The sequence below is a fragment of the Ambystoma mexicanum genome, chromosome 3q, assembly GCF_040938575.1.
Source record: "Ambystoma mexicanum isolate Mex_15411 chromosome 3q, UKY_AmexF1_1, whole genome shotgun sequence".
NCBI lineage: Eukaryota > Metazoa > Chordata > Amphibia > Caudata > Ambystomatidae > Ambystoma > Ambystoma mexicanum.
The window spans coordinates 41,378,148-41,398,954 of NC_090926.1; the positions used below are offsets into that span (position 1 = coordinate 41,378,148).

The following is a 20,807-nucleotide window of genomic DNA, read 5'->3' on the forward strand; positions in this document are numbered from 1 at the left end:
CAATCTTTCTCTGCCCTCCTGTCCTCGTGCTGTGCTTCATCCCTCTTGCCTCCTGTGCCACGGTGCTCCTCCTTCTTCCTTTTTGCATCTCGTGGCCTGCCCTCCTTCATGCCTTCCCCTTCATGTCTCCTGCTGCTTTGCTGTTTTGCCTTCCTCCCCAGCTGCTCCTGCTGCCTTCCTCTAGTAGTTCAACCTTCCTGTGTTTCTGCCATCAGTCCTCCTGCTGCTGCTCCAGTATTATGCTCCAGTCATCTCTTGCTGCATCCTTGTGAAGTGGGAGAATGGAACAAAAGGCTCCCACCAATCCCCTCTCGCCCCTGGCCTAGAGGATCACGGCCCAGGCACCCGCCACGAGAGGAGTTTGCCCATCTACCAGACGACCAAATACCCTGGTACAGGAACATACGGATGTGCCCAGCAGCCTGCCATGCCCATGCCGACACCTGCGGCATGGATGGACTCGACTGAACCATCCAGCACTAAATCAACACATCGTTAGAGATGCCATGACGACCTAGCCAACGGTCAGCACACCCGTGCAAACATGCACACTGGAGACTCCCACACCAATCCACACGAAGAATATACTCAGTGCTATGACGTAGGTGACGGACACACCCACGGACCTGCATCTTTATTATTTTTCACATAGGCTTTTCAAGATGCAGAAACGCAAAACGCACAATGAACTCATCTAAAAAGCTTGCTCACGCTTCTCCTAAACCCAGGCGCCATAATGAGAAATATAACGAAGACACGATACTGGGGATAAGGCAATATGATACCATAACCTAAAGCACCTGTGTATCAAATGGCTCCACCTATACATCAGACCCAAGTAGGCCGCAAGCAAGAGCTTCCATGAACATTGAATGAGCAAGAGTTCGGTTGCTGACCCTGCAGAATGAGCATGCCGAAAGCAGACAGCCAAGGGCACAATGTTGCAAACTCGCATGCCGCAAGCCAACGCCAAGGTCACACCTGCAGGTTAAACCAGGCACACAGTGGAAAAAACAATATTAATTGTGCAGAATTCTGCCTCAACCACGGTCCCACCTCACGTGACCAAGCCGAACCTGACAGGGTGCCAAGCCCAGGAAGAGGGAGGCGCCTGGATCCCCCGTTTCAAGACACAGGCAGATACAATTAAGCGACCCAATGAACATCTGCGGCGGTGGGAGTAGTCGGCCTTCCAGCATATGAATAAATCCTCACATTGTCTGCACATACCCATAGTGAAACATTGTTGCAAATGACAGGTGCACCGCGAGCTGGGAACAGCGATGGTCCCAGACTGGGGGGCTCGCTAGTGGACCAATCAGAACATGGGGCTCTTATCACTGACGCCATTAACGTTGACCAATCCTCAGGGGTCCTCATGTAACAATTTTCATGTATCAAATTGAAGGGACAACCCAAGTATACCACCTGACTAACCCTTGACCACTAATAATACTATCTATACATATGCTATACTAACCCTACCACTCGAGCAACCAATCCAGAGTGGCGATAGGTTTTTTGCTAACTTTCCCAGGTGACGCAAGTAGCGCGTCATACTAAGGTAAAAAGGGCCTGCGAGCCCCACGATTAGGAGAGAGTGTCAGGACGGACGCGTACGATCCTTGACCCATCCCTGCCGTTTTGTCTAATAAACAGCAGAACCACCTTGCTTCTTGCGTGTGTCTCATACTCTGTTGTTTTTGGGATATACGGGAGGAGTTGGGGCCTCCCTGCCCGGAGGTCCGCGGACGGCCCAGCAGACACCGGGAGAATTTCCCCCCGACAAGTTGGAGGCACTGCTGAGATCTGTTTAAGATCTGCTTTTATTTTATTTTTCCGAGTGCTCCCGTTGCGAGGAGGCCCGGCGGCGCGGCCCCCTCTGCCGCTGCCCCCTTTTGAGGACTACAGGACCATCGCGGAACTGCGAGACGACCGGACAGCGCAATCCGGATATTGGCCTTCGGGAGCCGGTTGAGAAGTATCCCGCCCGCGGTTGGCGAGTGTCCAGACGTGGTCCAGACGAGGGGAGGTGGCGAGCCGCTTGGAGGGGTGCACGCAGTCGAGCGGCCCCGCATCAGGAGAACTTGGTCAGTATGCCACGCCCAACAAGCAACGTGAAATTGTGAGGGAGGGGGGGAGGAATTAAATACGGGAGGTGGGAGGTGTTGCACAGGTGCGCGGCGAAGGTTTGACAATTTAGTGTTGGCCATGAAATGAATGGTAGCCGGACGAGTGCGAGAGCAGTCGGCTACGTTACGGGAGAGAAGGGGGCGGAGCACGAAAACATCACGTGTGGCCGCTCGTAGACACTGATTGGCCTAGGTCGCGACTACGTGTAAGGGTGTGTGTGTGCGTGGTTTCCCACGATTTGGTAATTATTGATCAATGAGTAGATGAGGATCCCTATTGATCAAGCAGGAAACTCGATAGATAGATGACGTTTCCCTGTAGGCGGTAGCTAGCTGGTTGCCCAATACGGAAGATAATTGGCTCGTTAAGCCCTCCTGTCGAGGGGCGTATCACACACGAGGCGACGCAGCGTGCGCAGTCCGATTATATTATTGATTACCTTGTTCCAGGCGTGACAGGAAGACAGCTGTGGGGTTAACGGGGGTAGATTGCAAGTGTATTAAGAACTTACCAGTAGTTTGAAGAGATCGGTGACGTCACCAGTAGGGCTTTCATAGGATACCTCGAGTACAAGGCATTTTTATTTTTTTGAGAGTGGTGGGGAGGAGAGCTGTAGTAAGGGAGTGGAAACGGAGGTAAACGGTAATGAGTTGATCGGGGGGAAGGCGAAAAGGGGGACGTGGCTGCGCATGAAGAACGCCGGCCACGGCAAGTGTAGAAGAGGGAGGAGGAGCAAGTGAAAGTAGGATGGCTGTATAAGAACGTCACAAGGGCACGCAGCCGCAGGGGGCTACGTGCGCCTCGGCCGCAGGGGGCCGTAAGGGTGTTCTGTAAAGGAAGAAAAGAAAGAAAAGAATATACAAATGTAAATACTATATTTTAATAATTTTCCTTAGCAGACTATCGCAAGTCCCCAAACTTACGGGGCCAGGTAAAGGTATAAGGCTGTGTATTGTAAAGTGTTAGTAAGATAACCGCTACCAAATAGGGGAAGGATAACAAGTGGAGCGCTACTATGTCATACGGGGCAGGATCGGGAGGGTGGGGGAACACCCTCACTACCCCGCTACAACACATATGTAAAACACTGTCACCCCATAGGGAGAAACTGATCAAGTATAGCATAGAATGGACACAGGGGACGGACAACAAAATGACAACACCATGGCCGCCTAATGGTAGCTTCGATCCATATACCCAACATTCACTATTAAACCATCTGCATAACACATACAAGGGGAAGAAGTTGACACACCACGTGGAGGCGTTTAACTTATGGAGGATGTTCCAAGGGTCCCGACCAGGACCAAACGGAATGTTCATTGTGGGGGAAACAACGGAAGAAAAGGAGATTAAGGAGGAAGGAGAGAATGGGGAAAAAAAGAGTGAAGGCACACAGAACACGGGGAACGGACAAGAGGGAGGAGAAAAGAGTAACAACTCAAAAGAAAATGAAATAAAAAAGGAACAGAGCGACGATATACCCCTAGCGAAGGTAGTGAAAACAGAGGGAGGGGGGTTGTATCCTTTAAGAGAACTAGGAGAAATGGCAAGAGAACAATTAAGGGCGGCTGAGGGGTACTCGAACCCGGCATACAGCCCGCCACCATATACAGCTGCAGGTGGCCACACGGGAGGGGAGCGGACTAGTACGACGGGATCAGCTCATAGGAAGATGCCAGCAGGGGAGGGGAGGACTGGAGAAGAGCAGACTGCGGAAATAGGACATGATGAGTGGGTAGCTGTGCAGATACTATTAAAATTACGAGGTTCATTAACAGGAGAAGAGAAGGAGGTAGTAAGGAAAATGGACGAGGATATTACCAGGGAGAGTGAAATGAAAGGGGAAGAGGGGAAAAGAAAGGGGGAAGAGCTGTTACGACAAAAGGAAGAGATTTTGGAGGAACGACTAGCAGAGTTAAGGGATGAGCAGAATGCACTGATCAAGCAGCTCGAGAGGGAGGAAAGAGAGAGAGCCAGGGAAAGGAAAGAAGGTAAGAATGAGTTGGACAAAATAAGGGAACGAACTGAGGAGCAAAAGAGAGAAGCCTAAAGGGTAAAGGCAGTAGCAGAAAGGGTATCAAGAGCAGCACTGCGTGACAGGAAAAGAGAGGAAGAAGAGAAAGAAAAAGAAATGGCAATATGGAAGAAGAGATTACTATCAGAAACGACAAGGAAATACGAAGAAGGGAGAATGTTAGAGAATATATTAGAACGGGAGAGGGTGAGATGGGAAAGGAAGAAAGAAGATGAAAGGATATTGGAAAAGATGAATAGTGAAGTAATGGAGGAATTAAAAAAGAAAAGAGAGGAAATTGGTAGAGAGATAGCGGAGAGAAATGAAGGGGAAAGAGAAGATAGGAGAGGGGAGAGTGAAGTAAAGAGGTATGTATATAGAGACACAGAAGTAGCAACAACATCAGCGCAAAGGGGAGCGATTGGTAAAGAAGAAAAGGGGCGAACGGACCTAATAGACTTAAAAACAGTAACGATTAGGGGGAAAAAGACAGATTGGGGGTTGCCATTTACGAATGAATTTTGTAGTGAGGAAGAAGAAGGAATGGAGAAGGAAGGAAGAAATAGTGAAAGGGAAAGCCTAGATAAACTATACACCACCCGGACAAATAGAGACTCACCATGGATCTGCAGGAGAAAAAATGAACTGGAGAGAAGTGAGGAGGAAGAGCAAGGAATAGCGGAAAGGCAGACACGTGAAGCCACACCGTCACCATCCCGTCCTACATGCTCCACCACCTCACGCTCATTATGTGCAACATGCCCATCTAAACTCGCGCCCTTCCCAAACGAACTGACACCCTATGTAGGTAGGCTTAGAGACCTCCCTGGACGCAGGCAGGGAGAGCGAATACACACGCCCACATTAAATACAGGAAATGATGAAAGAAGGGGAAGAGATGGAGGAGAAAGAGTTACGAGCAGGGGAAATACGGACGAAATTGACGATGTAGGAGACACGGAAGAAGAGGAGGGGTGCGCGGACTCGATTTTGTGGAACCCAAGGGGTCAAACGGGACACAACTTAATGCCACTTCTGGAGAGGGGAGGAGTTAGACCACAATACGTCCCTTGGAAGCATGCAGACAAAGAAAATATAAAGTGCAGGCTCCCATCATTAAGTGGAGGTGCGGGTAAATGGATATATGAAATGGAAAAACACACCGCAGGACAGAAACTGGCAGTGGGGGATGTAAAGGGCCTTCTAATATCAATATTAGGGGATGCAGTGGATGACATCTGAAAGAGAGCGGGCTTCCCTGGGGTCACAATAACAAACACATCACACGATGGGGCACCATTCGCAAACTGCAGACATGCATTATGGCAGGCACTGAGGGTACAGTATCCAGACACATCAGACATAGGAGCAATTACCTCGCGCAAGATGCGTGAGAACGAAGATCCTGTTGATTATATCCAGGAAATTCAAGAGAAGTGGCGCATGGAAACTAGAGAACAATGGGACAAAACACCAGCAATATTCTACCATATACTAATACAAGGGCTCCCAGAAGCAGTTCAGAAACAACTGAAGAAAGTAGTGGGGATGGAAGCAAAAGCATGGCCAGAAATACAACTGACAATAGTGCATCATTGTAGGACATGGCAAGAAAAAATGAAACAAAAGGAAGAGGATAGAAAAACGGAAGAGGCTAAACTAGTACAGAAAAAACTTGCTAAATACACGATGGAAGGCACACTAATAACTACACCTGCAACAATGACTCAAAGCCCCACACAAGTAGTGGCTGCACAAGATCCCTCCCAAATACAATCATCACAGACTGTAACACAACAGATGCCGCCACTCCAACCATACACGACTAACATGGGAGGAGGATACTCAACGCCAGGAGCTGGGTATTATAATTACAACAGGGGAAGGGGAGGAATGATGAGGGGGAGAGGATACGGATATAACACACAACAGCAGGTGGGAGGACTTAGAAATTCCTACCACACCGGGCAAACAGTATACCAGGACAACACAGGAAGCTTTCCATGGCAGAACAGGGAACCACCGGTGTGTTGGATTTGTGGATTAGTAGGGCACATGTCACGCACGTGTAGAGTGAGACCAGGCACACCATCATGGAGCGAATAGGGACAACAAAGGCCCACACAGGAACAGCAGGGCATCCAGCAACAGCAGACATTGCAACAGGGAAATGAACAGCAACAACTAGTAACACAACAACAGCCACAGGCATATTCACTGCCACAACAACAGGTAGCGATAACACAACAACCCCAAGCACAAGAAACACAACTGGGTAGGGTGACGGTCCTGGGACACAACCCTTACACAGGAAGTGGTCAATCATTATACCATCAATAGGACAGCCCACAGACGGCCTTGGTGTGTCCCATCCTGTCGGTAACACCTAATAGTGCGGAGGAACCACGCATAGAGGTAACGATAGGTGACAAAAAATTATCATTCCTTGTTGACACCGGGGCGACCCGGTCTTGCATAAGGGAAGGTAAATTTAAGATGTCAGGCGAAGCCATGAACACCCAAGGATTCTCTCGGGCTAGGGGGTTGGTTCCCTTTACTGATAACATTCCCTTATCAATAGGGGATTATGACATGTCAGTCCCACTTTTATATTCTAGGGCCTCGCCAGTAAATTTACTGGGGAGAGACATAATGAACAGGTTGAATATGACGATCTCCTTTACGGAAGATGGCATAATTTGCTCCACTCCAGGAATTAACATGCTCACTGTACGACAAATTATGTGAGCATACTGTGGACAGACAGTGATTAGGGCTGAGCCAGTAGATGGTGAACTGTTCCAGTACGGGACAGACATGGCATTTGCATGGATGCCAGGGATAGAAGGAAAGATCTGGAGGAGGCCAGCAGCCTATTTGTTCAGACCAGAAACACCAGCCAATGAACCAGAAGGAAAGGTGATTTCAGTGAACATAGAGAGCATTATAGCAACAGCTGATTACATTGCGGTACATGCCCAAGACAGAGAAGGAAGAGCATGGAGGGCAGTGATAGCACTAGCAGAGGGATGTAGACTCACCCAGGTGTCAGATGAGGAGCTCTTCTCAGAAGAAAAAGAAGAAGGTGAAATGGTGTTTATGATAAGTGTGGAAATATGGCTAAGAGTGACGTACAAACAAGTGGCACAGAAAATTGCAATGGCACTTGAGGCACCCACATCCACCCCAGTTCCCTTCTTTGAGGAGGATATGGCAAAAGTACCCACATCATTATGGACTACTAGCCCCTATGACGTGGGGTGCATAAAAAGCACAGGGGGAGTAAGAATAAAATTGAAAAAGGGTGCAATACTCCCCAGAGTGAAACAGTACCCACTATCAAAAGAGGCAGATGAGGGCATATATGAAACAATAACGGCCCTTATAAATAATGGCATATTGGTCCCCTCAGAATCACCATGCAACACAGCTGTATACCCAGTGCGCAAGGCTAGAGGGGGGTCTTGGCGCTTCATACAGGACCTCAGGCCTTTGAACAACATAGTGGAAAAGAATACCCCATAGCTGCAAACCCGGCCACAATATTGTGCGGCATTCCAGCAGAGGCATCACGATTTACAGTGATCGACCTTAAAAATGCCTTTTTCTCAATACCACTGCACCCAGACTCACAAGATCTGACAAGCTTCACTTACAGAAACACAAAGTGGAAACACACCAGATTGCCACAAGGGTACTGCGAATCACCCTCAATCTTCAACAGAGTAATACAGATGGACTTGGGTAACATTGAAGTGGAAAGCACAGTGTTGCAGTATGTCGATGACATAATAATTTGCAGCACAAACGAAAGAAGATGCAGAGAGGACTCATTAAAGATGCTGACAATATTGGCTGAAAAAGGTTACAAGGTAGACAAGGAAAAGTTACAGTACTGTCAGGAACAGGTACTTTACATTGGTCAGCTCATATCCCAATATGGAAGAAAGATTGCACCACAAAGAGCACAGGCCATTTCAAAAACGCCATTGCCACAAACAGTGAGGGAACTGCAGCAGTTCCTGGGTCTGTGCAACTACTGTAGAGCATAGGTATTTGATTACAGCTCATACATAGGACCCCTACTTGAGGCGTTGAAAGAAGCTAACAAAGGGGAGAAAAAGTTGGGGTGGACAATGGAAATGAAAGAGGCTTTTGATGAACTGAAAGATGCAATATCAACTGCTCCGGTACTGGCCACCCCAGATTATGAACGACAATTCTTTATATTTTCACATTGCGACTCAGCAGTAATGAAAGCAGTGTTGGCTCAAAAAACAAGCTTGGGCTACAAACCAGTAGCGTTTTACAGCGGCCACTTGGATCCTGTGATGTTAGGTCATTTCCCTTGCGAACAAGGTCTCGCCGCAGCTGCCTTTGCGGTAGAGAAAGCGTCAGCAATCACCATGGGGTGCCCAACCACACTATTTGTGGAACATGCACTATTTGCAATATTGAACAAGCCTAAGTCCACACTAACCACGCAGAGGGCATCAGGTTATGAGATCATCTTATCTAGAGCTGAACTATCAATTGTTAGATGTAGCACGGTCAACCCTGCAAGGTTTTTAGCAGAAGTAATTGAGGAAGGAGACTATGCACACGATTGTACGCAGAATACTGAAATGTACTCATGTACTAGAAAGGTTGAAGAGAACGCACTAGACGGAGGTGAGCTCTTATTCATTGATGGGTCATCAACAATTGACCAAAGTGATGGGATAAGGAGAACTGGGGCAGCGGTGGTAAAAATGACGGAGGTACCGGTGTGTGTGGCGATGAAATGTGTACAATTACCACAGCATTACTCTGCTCAAGCAGCTGAATTGGTTGCACTGATCTTGGCATTGAAGGAAAGCTTTGACAAACGAGTGACCATATATTCTGACAGCGCATATGTCACGTCTACTGTCCACTCAGGATTGTCCAAATGGAGGAGAAGAGGGTTTAGAAGAGCTGACGGCACTCCAGTGCAACATGCTCTCTTATTGGCTGAACTAATTGAAGTAATAAATGACCCCCAAGAATTAGCCTTGGTCAAATGTACCGCACACACTAATGGAGAAGATCATATCTAAAGAGGGAATGCAGCAGCAGACGCACACGCGAAGTATGCTGCATATTTTGGTGAGATATGGAACCCTCCAGAGTCAGAGAGAGGGAGAGGGAGGGGAATAGCTAAGGAGATGTTGATAAGAGAAGGGTACACCCATCTCCCAGCCACACAGATAATGGAGCTACAAGCAGCTGCACCAATGACAGAAAAAGAAATATGGGTAAAAAGAGGATGCACAATGTCACCAACTGACGCACTATGGCGCCAGGGTAACACTGGAAAGATTGTAATGCCACTGGCACTATTGAACACCGCTCTGAGCCAACTACACCACCCAGCCCACACAGGCAAGGAAGTAATTGAAGCACGAACTAGGGAAGATTGGTTCTGCCCCGAGTTAAATTCCCATGTGTCAAATTTTATCAGCAATTGTCTCACATGTCAACAGTTCACGGCCGGTCACATGCTGAAGGTGATAAAAGGTACTATACCCCGGCCAGAGGGACCCTTCCGACACATCCATATTGACTATGTTGATATGATCAACGTATGTCAAGGAAATAGGTATATGATTGTGGTAGTATGCCCATTCTCGAGGTGGATTGAAGCAGGGCCCTGCTCACACCCAGATGCATTCAGAGCAGCTAAATTCCTAGTGAGGGAGGTCTTCCCCAGGTGGGGAGTGTGCGAGGTACTGCGGTCAGATAATGGCCCGCATTTCGCCAATGAAATGTTCCAGCACATCACATCCTTACTGAACATCAAGCATAAATTTGCATGTGCATATCACCCGCAGGCCAACGGTATATGCGAACGCCTGAATGGCCTACTAAAGGAGGCAATTGCAAAAATACAGCAAACAACAAAGAAGAGTTGGTTGTATTGCCTTCCGCTAGCCCTATTTGAGCTAAGGAATAGACCAGGCTCCGACCACCACCTCACCCCTCACGAGGTGGTGACCGGACGTCAAATGCGCCTTCCTCTGACACCAACATCAAGAGCATTCACTGATCACGAAAACACTGCAACTGTTCTTGGTGATGAAATGTACCAATATGTGTCTTCTTTGATTACTAGTGTAGTGTTTGTGTCTCAACAGCTCGAGCGCACGCGGGGCGGGTCTAAGAGTGATCAACAAGAAGACGCGGATAAAGAATTGGAAAAGGAAAGACTGTGCAAAATTGCTAAAGGTGACCACGTACTACTCCGCAATTTCAACAGAAAGTGGAACAGCCCACACTTCACTGGCCCCCACCTGGTAGAGGAGGTATCAACGAGAGCAGTAAAGCTACAGGACAAACGTGCCTGGAATCACCTACACGACGTAAAGATCTGCAAACTCCAGACCCGCCCTAGCGTCACCGACAGGGCCATTGGAAGAACAACAACAGCGTCACCAACAGAGGAAGAGACTTCTACCACAGCTAACGGCCTAAGTGTCTCCATACCCTGCCACCCCCCAGATTCCCCAGAGACAACTACTGAAATAGAAAGGGGTAATTCCCATACCGCCCACCCCATGGTCACACGATCAAAGAGTAAAGAGACTTCCGCCAGTTGAGCCCCAAACCCTCTGCCCATCGACCCCCTACCCACTGCAGTAATAACTCAACTGAAGGACATTGTCTTGCACATATACACATGTAAACACTTGAATGTTCTCTTTCTTTTCTCTCGCACATGCAGGTACAGCGTATTATTGTACTGCTAAGAAAACAGATAACTAACAAGTTCACTGCCCAGGAGTAGATGGTACCCTCAGACGATAACTACCCTGAAGAATTATCACACCAATTTGTATATCACATAAAAAGGCCAAAGTACCTGAAAAGGAGGAGGGTACGTGTCTACTACACAGCATTTCTCTTGGCAATAGAACATTCAATGCCCCACCTCCACCCATACTTGCCTGTCCTAAGAGATAGATCGCTTAGATTGGCGCGGGAACAGCTCTTCGCCTGGGCACTGAACGACTACTTGATAGGGAGAGCTTGAAAACAACAACTAACACTAATAACAAGCATATTGAGAATTTTCAGGCGGGCAACTTTAACGTCGCAAGAATAAGCTGCCGGACTGCAGCAAGGTAAGAGCAAAATGCCGGTGAGATTAGCCTCTGTAATAAAGATGAAAGGGATTTTGATGATCACCGGGTTCTTGGCTGCCTCTGTATGGCAGAACAGTTATGCTATCAATATTTTTGCTGTACCCAAACCTAATATACCCCCACCCCCGGCTGCAACAGGTGTTACGTCATGTGGTACTAGCAAGATTCCACACAAGGGAAATAGAGTTAAATGCAGCACATACTCAGATAATAAAGGTATTGACAACTACATACAAAATTCAGCACACGTCTCGAACAACATGTGGTACCAACACATGACTCAAATAGGTAAACAAACAACAGAAGACAGCTGCTACGTCTGCTCACTGATCCCTTACGCCATGAGCGCTTCCTGAACTTTCTTTGCCACGGAAATAGATGAAAAGACAGCACGATGTATAATATACCTGGCACTGTTCCAAACGAAAGGAAGATTACAAGGGAACACGGTGCACCTGGTATGGAAAACACGAGACACATACCCGTACGAAAATAACTTCCTCAAGGGTTATTTGAGTTACCACAAGGCCAGTTTACATGCTGAAGCATTCAGATACATAACAGGTGGCCCTGAAAAAGGAGAAACAAAGAAAGTAACACTACAGTACCTACCATGTGATTGGTACGCCACTGAAGTTCCTGGTAAACAAGGATGTTGGGAAAGACCACTGATAATAATAACAGGAAAGGTGTACCTGGGTGACAAATGGGACACAGGAGTGGTTGGCAGCAACATGGTAATGAGAGAGGATACTACAACTATTGCTGAACACAACAACAGATGTTGGATGACTTGGGTCAAGTACGTACCCATGCTAACGTGGATAGAGAAGGATGAAGACCCAATAATAATACTGCCGCTGACTGCACCTAAGGTATGCTACCAACATAAAGGAGAAGTGGACGTGGGATACAACACCAACTGTGCAAGCGTGACGGAGTTACCTCAGGGGACAGCAGGAACAGCAGTAGTAATGGACCATTACTGGGCCTGCGGAGAGAAGGCATACCACACACTGCCCCCTCTGTGGAATGGTATATGCACAATGGTGCACGTTAATGTACCATCACTAGTGGTGCCCCAGAAACATGTGAATGTGGCGAACGTCCCCAAAATGGATGAAGGGAACAAGAGGAAGAAGAGATCTGTACAGCCCCAGAAGGGGCCAGAGAACGAAAACAACGGCAACAACACTGTCCTGAATAGAAAGAAAAGACAAGGAGAACCTCTGACAGGAAATTACCTATGGGGAAGGTCGGAAACAGCACTCACTTCAATTCTGCCAGAACACAGACTATTCAGCAGAGCAGCAATGTTCTTCTCCTCAATCATACATCCGGGACTACAGGCTTACGCAAACGCAAAATGGCTCCAGATAACTAGATGGGAACTAATGATGACAATTAATTCTACAGTAAATGGATTCAACGCAATAAAAGAGGAACTGCGAGCAGTGAGGATGGTAGCCCTACAGAACAGATATGTACTGGACCTCCTCACAGCAATGGAAGGAGGAGTTTGTGCAAAGATAGGACAATCATGCTGCACATTCATCCCTGCCAACAATGCTGACAATGGTACACTGACAGAAGCAGTGTCACAATTGGCCCAGATGCACTCCAAAATGATGGATGAAAGTAAAAGTCTGAAAAAGGATGAGAGCTGGTTTTCGATATTATGGTCATGGATGCCATCTTGGATGTCAGATGGACTGAAGGTTATAGTTGGATGCATTATTTTGGCTGGAGCTGCACTGATCATAACAAGATTTTGGAAGGCCCGGAAGGCACGCACCACAGACGAGATGATCGAAATGGTCGGTATGCACCCCTTGATGCCAGCAGATGACGGCCAAAACACAGGCACAATAATAAAAGAGAGAGAGAAGTTGCGCAACCAGATCATCACCAACCACCTGGACCCACCATCCGTGAAGCTCGAAAACCCAAGAAACCCAAGGAGCTACATAGGGAAATGGGTATACTGCACACCTGGAGGAACATGTGTATATATGTATTGGTCATTTGAAGACCATGTTAACCACTATGGGCATTTGGGAGGAATAACTAAAATATGGAGAGAGAGAGGAGATAAGGAAAAGGATATGTTTGTGGTCGACAAGTCGACCAGAGGGGGGACTGAAGTGGGAGAATGGAACAAAAGGCTCCCACCAATCCCCTCTCGCCCCTGGCCTAGAGGATCACGGCCCAGGCACCCGCCACGAGAGGAGTTTGCCCATCTACCAGACGACCAAATACCCTGGTACAGGAACATGTGCCCAGCAGCCTGCCCTGCCCATGCCGACACCTGCGGCATGGATGGACTCGACTGAACCATCCAGCACTAAATCAACACATCGTTAGAGATGCCATGACGACCTAGCCAACGGTCAGCACACCCGTGCAAACATGCACACTGGACACTCCCACACCAATCCACACGAAGAACATACTCAGTGCTATGACGTAGGTGACGGACACACCCACGGACGTGCATCTTTATTATTTTTCACATAGGCTTTTCAAGATGCAGAAACGCAAGACGCACAATGAACTCATCTAAAAAGCTTGCTCACGCTTCTCCTAAACCCAGGCGCCATAATGAGAAACATAACGAAGACACGATACTGGGGATAAGGCAATATGATACCATAACCTAAAGCACCTGTGTATCAAACGGCTCCACATATACACCAGACCCAAGTAGGCCGCAAGCAAGAGCTTCCATGAACATTGAATGAGCAAGAGTTCGGTTGCTGACCCTGCAGAATGAGCATGCCGAAAGCAGACAGCCAAGGGCACAATGTTGCAAACTCGCATGCCGCAAGCCAACGCCAAGGTCACACCTGCAAATTAAACCAGGTACACAGTGGAAAAAACAATATTAATTGTGCAAAATTCTGCCCCAACCACGGTCCCACCTCACGTGACCAAGCCGAACCTGACAGGGTGCCAAGCCCAGGAAGAGGGAGGCTCCTGGATCCCCCGTTTCAAGACACAGGCAGATACAATTAAGCGACCCAATGAACATCTGCGGCGGTGGGAGTAGTCGGCCTTCCAGCATATGAATAAATCCTCACATTGTCTGCACATACCCATAGTGAAACATTGTTGCAAATGACAGGTGCACCGCGAGCTGGGAACAGCGATGGTCCCAGACTGGGGGGCTCGCGAGTGGACCAATCAGAACATGGGGCTCTTATCACTGACGCCATTAACATTGACCAATCCTCAGGGGTCTTCATGTAACAATTTTCATGTATCAAATTGAAGGGACAACCCAAGTATACCACCTGACTAACCCTTGACCACTAATAATACTATCTATACGTATGCTATACTAACCCTACCACTCGAGCAACCAATCCAGAGTGGCGATAGGTTTTTTGCTAACTTTCCCAGGTGACGCAAGTAGCGTGTCATACTAAGGTAAAAAGGGCCTGCGAGCCCCACGATTAGGAGAGAGTGTCAGGACGGACGCGTACGATCCTTGACCCATCCCTGCCGTTTTGTCTAATAAACAGCAGAACCACCTTGCTTCTTGCGTGTGTCTCATACTCTGTTGTTTTTGGGATATACGGGAGGATTTGGGGCCTCCCTGCCCAGAGGTCCGCGGACGGCCCAGCAGACACCGGGAGAATTTCCCCCCGACACTTGACCTGCAGAACACCACTAATACACACTGCGGTGTTGAGGTGTTATGCCTGTTGGGTTTTTCCCCAGGGACTAGATCTGCACCTTCAGAGATAAAGGTGGATTCTAGGACGACCCGCATTCATCTACACGACACACTCACCAGAAGCAAGGCAAGGTGTCGAACTCGGCCTGTCCATAAAATGTAGAAATTCCTATTTGCATATCAGTCTGGTCCTAGCCACCTGGGAAATCCAGGCCCAAAATGCTAGGCAATTCTCCACTGAACAAGAGTGCAAATGTATATTTCACCTCTGTGTAAGGTACGTTGAGCTAAAACATGGTTGTGGAACCTCCTGACCGGGCACCTACCCACTGGCTGTGTTTGCTTTCAGTAGAGGGCTCCCACACCCGTGTCAATTCTGCACTGCAATTATGTATGGAACAACAGTCAAGTATATTAAACCATGAGGGATGCTTTTTATGATGCATTTGTGAACTGAATCACTGCTTGGAAGACACATATATGCCATATGTGATAAAAAAACATTTCTACAGGTTCACAGGATTAAGTAGTGAATCCATCATTTCAGACCAATGTTCAATTTAGGCACTTGACCACATATATTCTCAGCCTTACTGGGTACCAACATGTGTTATTCTTTGGGCCTCATTACCCAGTAGGCGGTGAGCCATGGCGCTATTAGCGCCATGGCTCATGCCGGTAAAATACCGGCACCGCCTTGGCGGAAAGGGGATTTACCGCCCCATTCCAAGGTTGGAGGGGCGGTAAATCCCCTTTCCGCCATTGCCCTTCCCCATTCCCATTTCTGCCCCATAGGGCTCTATGGGAACGGGGAAGGCGCTAATTACGGCACCGCAAATTGCGGTACCGTAATTAGCTCCGAGGTCCCTTAGCGGGTTGGATTTTAACGCCTGCAAAAAGCAGGCGTTAAATCCCCGAACCCGCAAAGGGAACTCGTAGTAAGGCGGTAGGGATTTACCGGTACCGGTATTTTACCGGTACCGGTAAATCCCTACCGCCATCCGTGTAAGGAGGCCCTTTGACTTTAAAATGCTAAAATAATTTTATAAAGAGGTGACTTGAAAAGTCCACAAATAACACATATCAAAAAAGGTAAATAACTCATAGAAACATTTTAAGCAAAACATATGTATGTGTAGCATTATTTTCACCATTCTGAATCTACGTCTGGAAGTACTAGAATGCAGTCATGTCACCCTGCACAATCTCATCAGGTTTTGTGTCTGCATCGACACGATTTAAAGACAGAAGACAACAGCAAGCAGACTATGGGGAAGGGCAACGAACTGTAGGTATTGTAAGTCAAAGGCCTCATCACAAGTTGGGCGGTATTCCGGCTGGGATAGCGCCCAACTTTATTTGTGTTAGTGCGCACCCATCCGACGACATTACAGCCTGATAATGGTGCAATTAGTTTGGTAATACTGGCAGTGGTAATTGCACCAAAAATTGGCATTTTTCCAGCTTCTTTACCCCCAGCTCTCTGCTGGTGGTAAACACGCCAGACTCGAAATTGGGCGGGCCCTTAAATGCGGCAGTAACATCATTACTGCATCATTTGAGGGCTACCGCCCAACTCGTGATGAGGCCCAAAGGCATGCAGTTTGGTAATATGCATGAAGTGAAGAAATGTGTAATTCCACAAAAAGATGTGTAAGTCAAAGTAGCGTAAACTAAGAAACTAAGGAAGTGGACTAGACTGTACAAAAGGAGGAATTTACTTTATCAATTAAGCACCGACAGGGGGAGTACAGGTGGAAAAGAACCTATCTACCTCTTATCAGCCTAAATTCAGCCCTGTTATGAGAGCTTGTCAGAAGAAATAATCGGTTCCCCACTCACATCTGTGTCTGCTGCCTTCCACATAAAGAGCTTCCCAGTTAGATGACCCCTTAATAACAAAGAGGCATGTCAAATGGTATTTCCACATGGCAATTGCAGGCTCTGTTTACGACGAAGCCCTCAAGAGCGTGAGACTTCCCCACCGAATAACCACACTTTCTACTTTTACAGTCATGAAAATTAGAAGAATTTCATCCAAGCAAAACCTGGTCAGTGGGGCATTGCATTATCCATATGAGGGGTGCAGACGGGCTATTTATGAAGGTATAACAATTCTTTTAAGAACTTCTCTTATGGGATTCGATGAAGTTAGAACATTAAAATGTGTTTTTTTTTTTCTTGACAATGCAACAATGAACCGTCCTTTACCTGGGATTGTCATCCCAAAAAGCAAAGACAGAGAACACAGTGATGTTTATTCAATAATATAACATGGATTTTACCTCTCTCTTTCTTTCATAGAGCTGTGGGTAAAACCTGTCTGCTCATCAGCTACACCAGCAATGCCTTCCCTGGGGAATATATCCCGACTGTGTGAGTATCTATTGGTATCAGGTGGTGGAGCAATTCTATTTTATCGGACAGTGAAAAGATGTGTTTACACATTTTACTCTACACTTCTTTTTCTCTTTCTGTACCTTTACCTCTTGTCTCCCTCTCACCTAAATATGTTTCATTCTTGCTTTCATTTCTCCATCCTATCCCCTATTCTTGCAAAAACAAACCCTCTTCTCTACGCTCTCCTTAATTATCCAATTTTGGCCACTACCCTTTCTCATTCCTCTTGCCATCTGTCCCTCTGACCCTTTACCCCCTTCCGTTTCTTGCCCCCTTGCAGATTTGAAAACTATTCTGCCAACATGATGGTGGATGGGGAAACGGTGAACCTAGGACTCTGGGACACAGCTGGACAGGAGGAGTATGACCGACTCCGGCACCTTTCATACCCGCAGACAGTAAGTGCTTCCCACTTTGTCCCTTTTCCTTGTCAAAGCCCTCACGCAATGAGGCGGGCAACTATGAGGAGGGTATAAAAAGCTGGCCTTCCTTCAAGCATCCACGTTTTTCCTGTCACTCAAGCGAGTATAGGCCCCACATGGAGTTAGGGTAAGTATTTCCTAGTGATTTTCTTTTTTCTTCAGCATACATATACTTAATTGCACTTCTCCAGAGAGTTCAAAATGTGGCTGCTCATGCTCGTCTTTGACTTGGTTTTACGGGACAACGTTCCCCAGTCCCTCCACTCATGACACTCGCTCCCTGTCTGCAGGAGAATTGCTTTTAAAGCACTTTGCATTCCCCTTCAATGCGATACGTGGACAGGTACCTGCATTCCTGCAACTTAAACTTAAAAAACCTGTCCCTAACCTAAAACCTACACCATTCCCTCGCCTGTCACTGGCAATCACGGCCTACTTGAAAAGTAAATCAAGTCCTCAACCTTCTCCAGTCTATTCCTGCACAGAGAGCCCGCCCAGGTAACTCGCGTTTGAAAAAAGACATCACACCTATTGAAGAGAGTGCCCTGTTTCCTAACACATACCGGTTTTATTATCTCTGTATTCCTTTCTGTTTCCTTATCTTGGTCCTTCTTGTCTAGTATAGAATATTTCTGGCTGGTATTTCCTTCTCCAGAAAGCTGTGGCTTGTATCACTAAGCACATTTCATTTGTCATGTTCAGGGCATACCAATAAATGTTTTATGCATCTTCTCTATTCAGGAATTAAGATTGTATGAATGTGTGAACATCCCTGTTTTACCTGATGTAGGGTTGTGTGCGTCATACTTCCTGTTTATTCTGTTGAGTTGATTCTAATTGCTACAAACGATTGGAGTTGTTGACAATATGTTGTCCCATTCACTTGTGGTCCTTCTTATTTAGAGGTCTGATTCTCTATGTATGTTTTCTTCACCTTGTGGACAATTAGGTATGGCACTCTGCTCTGCTGAGTTTTCCACCTCATCCTCTTCCCACCCTCCCTCTTGTGTTCCTTGCTTTCACCTATTACTCTACCAATTCAAAGCACTGACACCTATGTTACTTTGGCTTGGCACTGCAAGATAAACACTTCTAGATTAATCAGGAGCTTGGTTTAATAACCCTATCTGGTGGAAAGGTCCTCCACCCTTCAATGGCTCACTTGAGCACATCTGAAGACCATCTCATTTTTACTGACTGTAGCACCACACCTGCATCGACTAGACAGTGGCGTCATGAAACTTTGCTTGCCATCTTGGATATCTCTTTTCGCTCTTCTTTCAGTCATCTGTGGTTTCATCCAATAACCATTGACTACTCTGCGCCCCTGTGACCACGAGCATAATATTCTTTCATTGAACCCTTTGTACCTAACCGTCTGTTTGCCTGAAACGTAAGGTATTACTCCTGCTTCTTTTTTATTTCCTTTCAACTATTATCCTTTTTTCCTTTCCCCCACAGACGATGATCTGGTTTTACCCCTGGTGGTTGTACCCTATGCCACCTTCTAGACATGTCTCAGCACGGTAACACCACTACAGTGGCGACCGGGCTGGTATGAAAGACTCTTAACATAACAGATCATGCAGATGACGAAGACTATTTATTTATTAAGAGTCAGACAAGCCTGTGGTATGCACACCTATTCTAAGGGGGTTGTGGGATCATTGGGTACTTGGATTTGAATTTGAGAGCAGCAGTTGGTAACCCTGCACTCCCACTAAAAAAGCCTCCAAGGCTGTGGGCCTCATTACACAGTAGGCGGTAAGGGTTAACCAGTACCGGTATTTTACCGGTACCGGTAAACCCTTACCGCCTTACTACGAGGTCCCTTTGCGGGTTGGAGAATTTAACGCCTGCTTTTTGCAGGCGTTAAAAACCAACCCGCAAAGGGACCAGGGAGCTAATTACGGTACCGCAATTTGCGATGCCAAAATTAGCACCTTCCCCATTCCCATTATTCCCTGTGGGGCAAAAATGGGAATGGGGAAGGACAATGGGGGAAGGGGGAATTACCGCCCCACCAACCTTGGAATAGGGCGGTAATTCCCCTTTCCACCAAGGCGGTGCCGGTATTTTACCGGCATGGACCAAGGTGCTAGTAGCACCTTGGTCCACCGCCGTCCGTGTAATGAGGCCCTGTGTATTTACTGAAGAGCCCTGGTGGCGACGGCTCCTCATTGCAACAGAAACATTATCGCAGAAGCAACAGTCCTTGATTTTTGTCTATTTCTAGAGATCCCAGATGTAAAATCCTCACATTCACACAGTGGTGCATATGCAATATGGGGGCACCTCTTGTGTAGGAATTGGGCAGATGAAGTGGAGGACACAATTAAGGAATTGACTGTGGTAATAACCAAGCCTTTTATGCGTATTTTGGAATGGCTAATGCTGCACAGACAAATGCACAGAGTGGGAGAGAGAGGAAGTCATCCCTCTTGCAGTCCTTAATTCGCTATCTGTCCCAGAAGAAAGCAGGGTAAGGACTGGGAACAGTGGATCCATGATGGTAGAAGCAGAGCACCCTCCCATTAAATAGACATCAGAAGGTGATTGCCAGTTACACCAATCCGGCAGCGACCTTCTCACCTGAACAGATCCAGGCTTTAGTTAGGGTGGCTGTAAATTCTGGGATTGATCAAATATTCCTAGGAAGGATCCCACCTGTAATCCCTGTGTTGGATATGATCCTGGAACCACCCACTCCGATACTTTCCACTGTGTGCCCTGTTTCTTCACCTATTATGAACCTACTTAATGATCCCAGACCATTCCCAATGGTAGAAGAGGAGCAACAAAGAGATTTGGAAATGTTAGGGAGATAGCTTGGTAAGAGGGTGAAACATTACATATTTGCAAGCATTATTGAACATCTTAAATGACACTTGAGGGCTCTGCAGCTCTGGCATCTGCCAAGGATGTTGTAGGAAAGTCCCTAGATGCTCACACCAGAAAAAATACAACCCACTAGGGAAAAAGGCCCAATACAC

General features: G+C 47.1%; 1 protein-coding gene across 3 annotated transcripts in view; it reads left to right on the forward strand.

Moving 5' to 3' along the window:
* Positions 1 to 20,807, forward strand: part of LOC138582075 (ras-related C3 botulinum toxin substrate 1-like) — a 79,317-nt gene that overhangs the window by 37,638 nt on the left and 20,872 nt on the right. For all 3 annotated transcript variants that reach the window (XM_069653027.1, XM_069653026.1, XM_069653025.1), the window contains exons 2-3: positions 17,297 to 17,368; positions 17,673 to 17,790. In XM_069653027.1, the coding sequence (XP_069509128.1) occupies positions 17,297 to 17,368; positions 17,673 to 17,790 (190 nt within the window). The remainder of the gene's footprint in view (positions 1 to 17,296; positions 17,369 to 17,672; positions 17,791 to 20,807) is intronic.